General features: G+C 46.7%; 1 protein-coding gene across 1 annotated transcript in view; it reads left to right on the forward strand.

Moving 5' to 3' along the window:
* The first annotated feature begins 591 nt into the window (after positions 1 to 591).
* LOC103255362 (sialin) overlaps positions 592 to 4,668 on the forward strand; it is a 30,518-nt gene continuing 26,441 nt past the window's right edge. Inside the window, exon 1 of the mRNA XM_008053318.2 lies at positions 592 to 747. Coding sequence (XP_008051509.2) covers positions 715 to 747 — 33 coding nt within the window. The 5' untranslated portion in view covers positions 592 to 714. The remainder of the gene's footprint in view (positions 748 to 4,668) is intronic.

A 4,668-nucleotide genomic window follows, 5' to 3' on the forward strand; every position in this document is an offset into this window, starting at 1 on the left:
CCGGCTAATTTTTGATTTATTGTAGAGATGAGGTCTTGCCAAGTTGCCCGGGCAGGTCTCGAACCCGCAAGCTCAGGCAATCCACTCACCTCAGCCTCCCAAGGTGCGGGATTACAGACTGAGCCACCGAGCCCGGCTATTTACTATTTCAAAGAAGCTGGTTTTGAAATCTGGAATTTTGGCTGGGCGCAGTGGCTCACGCCTATAATCCCAGCACTTTGGGAGGCTGAGGTGAGAGAATTGCTTGAGCCCACGGGTTCAAGACCAGCCTGGGCAACTTGGTGAAACTTCATCTCTACAATAAATCAAAATATTAGCCAGGTGTGGTGGCACGTGCCTGTAGTTCCAGTTACTTGGAAGGCTGAGGCGGGAGGGTCTCCGGAGCCCAGGAGGTCGACCCTGGAGTGGCCATGAGTGTCGCCTAGATGACAGAGTGAGACTCCAACTCAAAAAATAAAAATTAAATAAATAAATCTGGAGTTTCCTAGTTAAGGCTAATACTCTGTGTCTAGGCGGGGTCTTAGCTGATGCGGCACAGACCCCGGCCTCTGTGGCCCTCGCTTGCCCTAATCGTGCTGTTTTCTCCAGCTTTCTTCCCAGAAGTCGGTGCCGTGGGTGCCCATCGTGCAGTCACTGCCTCTTTGGGCCATTGTGGTTGCACATTTTTCCTACAACTGGACTTTTTACACTCTGCTGACACTGTTGCCTACTTACATGAAGGAGATCCTGAGGTTCAACATCCAAGAGGTAAGCACCCCAGCCACCTGCTTCTGCAGAGCATGTTTTTCGAGGCTGATCCCAGGACGTGTTCTCCTGGTGGGTCTGTTGCTTTGTGTTCTGCGTCTGACACTGCTGTCTTGCTTCCTGCTTTTGGCCTCTGCGGTTGTTCCTCCTTGCCTCAGCGTGTGCTAACGCGAGGCCAAGGTGCCCTTTGTCAGGTCTTACTCGTTTCCAGTGGGATGCGAGACTGTCAAGTGGCACGCTCAGGTGGTGCCGGCATCCCTCCCAAAGGCTGGAGTGGGCTTGGCCCACCACTCAGAGGTCGTGGGGATGACAGGGTCTTGCGCAGACTCCAGGTGGCCTCACACTGGAGAAGCCACGGCTGCAAAGCTGCTGGAGATGGCCTCCCCTGAAGCTGCTTTCTGAACTCTACAAAGTTAGTCTGTTCCTGTTATCTGTTCCTTGGTAGATTTCAGGTAAATTTTGTCTTTTTTTTTTTGAGTTGGAGTCTTACTCTGTCACCAGACTGGAGTGCAGTGGCCGCTCCCAGCCACCACAGCCTCGACCTGCTGGGCTCTGGCGATCCTTCCGCCTCAGCCTTCTGAGTAGCCGGAATTACAGGCGCGCGCTACCACGCCCGGCTAATTTTTTGATTTTATTGTAGAGATGAGGTCTCGCTGCCCAGGCGGGTCTTGAACCCGCCAGCTCAGGCAATCCACTCACCTCACCCTCCCAAAGGCACAGGATTACTGGCTGAGCCACCGAGCCTGGCTAATTTTGTCTTTAAAGAGATTGAGAAAAAGCCTGAAGAGGCACAGTTTGTAAGAAAAACTTGGTTGTGTTTTGCCTTCAAAATTATAGATAGACCAAAGACTTAAGTATAAGAACTAAAACTATAAAACTCTTAGAAAGTAGGAATTTTCATGACCTTAGACTAGGCAACAGTTTCTTAAATATGACACCAAAAACACAAACGATCAAAGAAAAAAACAGATTAACTGAACTTTATCAAAATTAAAATCTCTTGTGCATCAAGGAACACTATCCAGAATGAGAAAAAAATGCACTGAATGAGAGAAAACATTTATAAACCATGTATCTAATATCTAGGATATATTAAGAATTTGTGGCTGAGCGTGATGGCTCACGCCTATAATCCCAGCACTTTGGGAGGCCAAGGTGGGAGGATCACTTGAGCCCAGGGTTTCAAGACTAACCTGGGCAACATAGCAACCCTGTCTCTACAAAAAAATAAAAATAGCCGGGCTTGGTGGCCCAGCCTGTAATCCTACGCCTTTGGGAGGCTGAGGTGAGTGGATTACCCGAGCCCGCGGGTTCGAGACCCACCTGGGCAGGCGAGACCTCATCTCTACAATAAATCAAAAAATTAGCCAGGCGTGGTAGCGCGTGCCTGTAATTCTGGCTACTCGGAAGGCTGAGGCGGAAGGATCGCCGGAGCCCAGCAGGTTGAGGCTGCGGTGGCCAGGAACGGCCACTGCACTCCAGTCTGGGTGACAGAGTGAGACTCTAACTCAAAAATAAATAAATAAATAAATAAGATAAAGTATATGTACAGGTGTGTCCGGCCTAGGCAACATAGTGAGGCCGTATCTCTACCAAAAAAAAAAATTAACCAGCTATAGTGCACGCCTGCAGCCCCAGCTACCCAGTAGGCCAACACGGGAGGATTGCTTGAGCCCAGGAGGTTGAGAATGCAGTGAGCTGTAATTGTGCCATGCACTCCAGCCTGGGTGACAGAGTGAGACCCTGTCTCTAAAAAAAAAAAGTATACGGGTTTCAAAAAATAGAAGAGGAAGACATACAAGTTTTCAATAAGTACACGTAAAGATGCCAAACATCATTAGTCATTAGGGAAATGCAAATCTGAACCGTAATGAGATATCACTTCATACCTACTAGGATAGCTATAATGTAAGAAAATCTGCATTGTTTCTATGCCTGTTTGAAAAAATAAAACCACACACACACAAAAATAATCAGTGTTGGTGGGGATATGGAGAAATTGGAACCCTCATACATGGGTGGTAGGAATTTTAAATGAAGCAGCTGCTATGGAAAACAGTGGACAGTTCCTCAAAAAGTTACTCTCAGTTATCATTGGAACAGCAGTTTCATCCCTGGATCTATACCCAAGAGAATTGAAAACACGTCCACATGCGAACATGTACATGGATATTCATAACAGCATTATTCGTAACGGTCAAAAAGTGGGTACAACCTAACATCCATCAGCTGATGAATGGATCAACAAAGTGTGTTAAAGTCATGGGATGGATTATAAGTAAAAAGTGGCCCTAGCACTATAGAAGCCTCCTGGAAGGCGGACGTCGGGAAGAGGAGGGGACCCTGTGACTCTGGAGAGGACGAGGCTGCCCAGAGGGTGGACATCGGAAGGCCAGGGGACCCGTGGCTCTGGAGAGGATCAGGCTACCTACCCAGCTGCATTGGTTACGTGGACTTACCAGCCTTAAGACTGTTCAAGTGAATCTTCAGTCACTACCTTTCAAGCATATGGAAAACATTGGCTGTGTAGACCCAACCTTAAACTTCAGTTAGCTAAGCTGAGAAGAACTCTTGCATGTACTTCAGAAAACCAAGACCCATTATATAGAAATAGACCCACAAGTTGCGCTGCCGGAAAGTTAAACTGAATCCGGGCTTCAGCGATGCCACGGGGTGAATTTCTTGGGAACAGCCTTATTTTATCTGTGAATTATGTTTGAAGTACTCCACTGATGTTTGTTTGAGATTTTCCATAGGAGAACTGTGAAGAGAGAAAGTCCCAGAGCTGGCCAGTAGTTACTGCTGTGTACTTACTTGCCTTCTTCTGTTTTTCGCTGATTTTTTAAAGTTCTATAATGAGACTTAAAACGAGAGTATTGAATCTTGCATTTTCCTACACAAGAAGGCATTGTCTTAGTTAAAAGGAATGTGAATAGAGTTTGAAAAGAATTCTATAGTTGTATAGAAGCCTGTTTTTTAAATGGATTTTTTTCCTTGAAAATCAATATGTTACATTCATGAGATGGCCTTTGTTCTAAATAAAGCCTGCTTTGAGAAGCGCATATAGGCATACCTTGTTCTAATGTGCTTTGCTTTACTGTGTTTGTAGACACTGCATTTTTTTTTGAGTTGGAGTCTTACTCTGTCTCCCAGGCTGGATGCAGTTTCATGCTCACGCCCACCCCAGTATCGACCTGCTGGGCCCCAGCGATCCTTCCGCCTCAACCTTCCAAGTAGCTGGAACTGCAGGCATGCACTTCCACACCCAGCTAAATTTTTATTTATTGTAGAAACGAGGTCTTGCCAAGTTGCCTGGGCTGGTCTTGAGCCTGTGGACTCAAGCAATATACTTGCCTCAGCCTCCCAAAGTACTGAGATTACAGACTGAGCCACTGAGCTTGGCCTATACTGCATTTTCTTTTGTTTGTTTTTTTTTACAAATTGGAGGTTTGTGGTAACCTTGCATGGAGCAAGTCTATCAGCACCATTTTTCCAACAGCGTGTGCAGACTTCCTATAACTATGCCACTGCAATCCAGCCTGGGTGACAGAGTGAGACCCTATTTCTAAAAAAAGTGCCTCTGTGTCACATTTTGACAATTCTCGCGATATTTCCCAGTTTTTCACTATCATTATGTCTTTGCTGTCACCATTGCAGTTGTTTTGCAGTGCTGTGGTCCTTGCCCATATAAGATGGCGAACCTAGTCAATACATGTTATATGTTCTGATCGCTCCACTGACTGGCTGACCCCATCCCTCGCCTCCTCTTGTGGCCTCCCTATTGAGACACAATAACATTGAAATTAGACCAGCTGAGCCTGGCTTGGTGGCTCAGCCTGTAATCCCATGCTTTGGGAGGCTGAGGTGAGTGGATTTCCTGAGCCCATGGGTTCGAGACCCACCTGGGCAACTTGGCGAGACCTC

This window comes from Carlito syrichta, unplaced genomic scaffold, assembly GCF_000164805.1.
Source record: "Carlito syrichta isolate Samal-C Ts95f unplaced genomic scaffold, Tarsius_syrichta-2.0.1 Scaffold288058, whole genome shotgun sequence".
Classification (NCBI taxonomy): domain Eukaryota; kingdom Metazoa; phylum Chordata; class Mammalia; order Primates; family Tarsiidae; genus Carlito; species Carlito syrichta.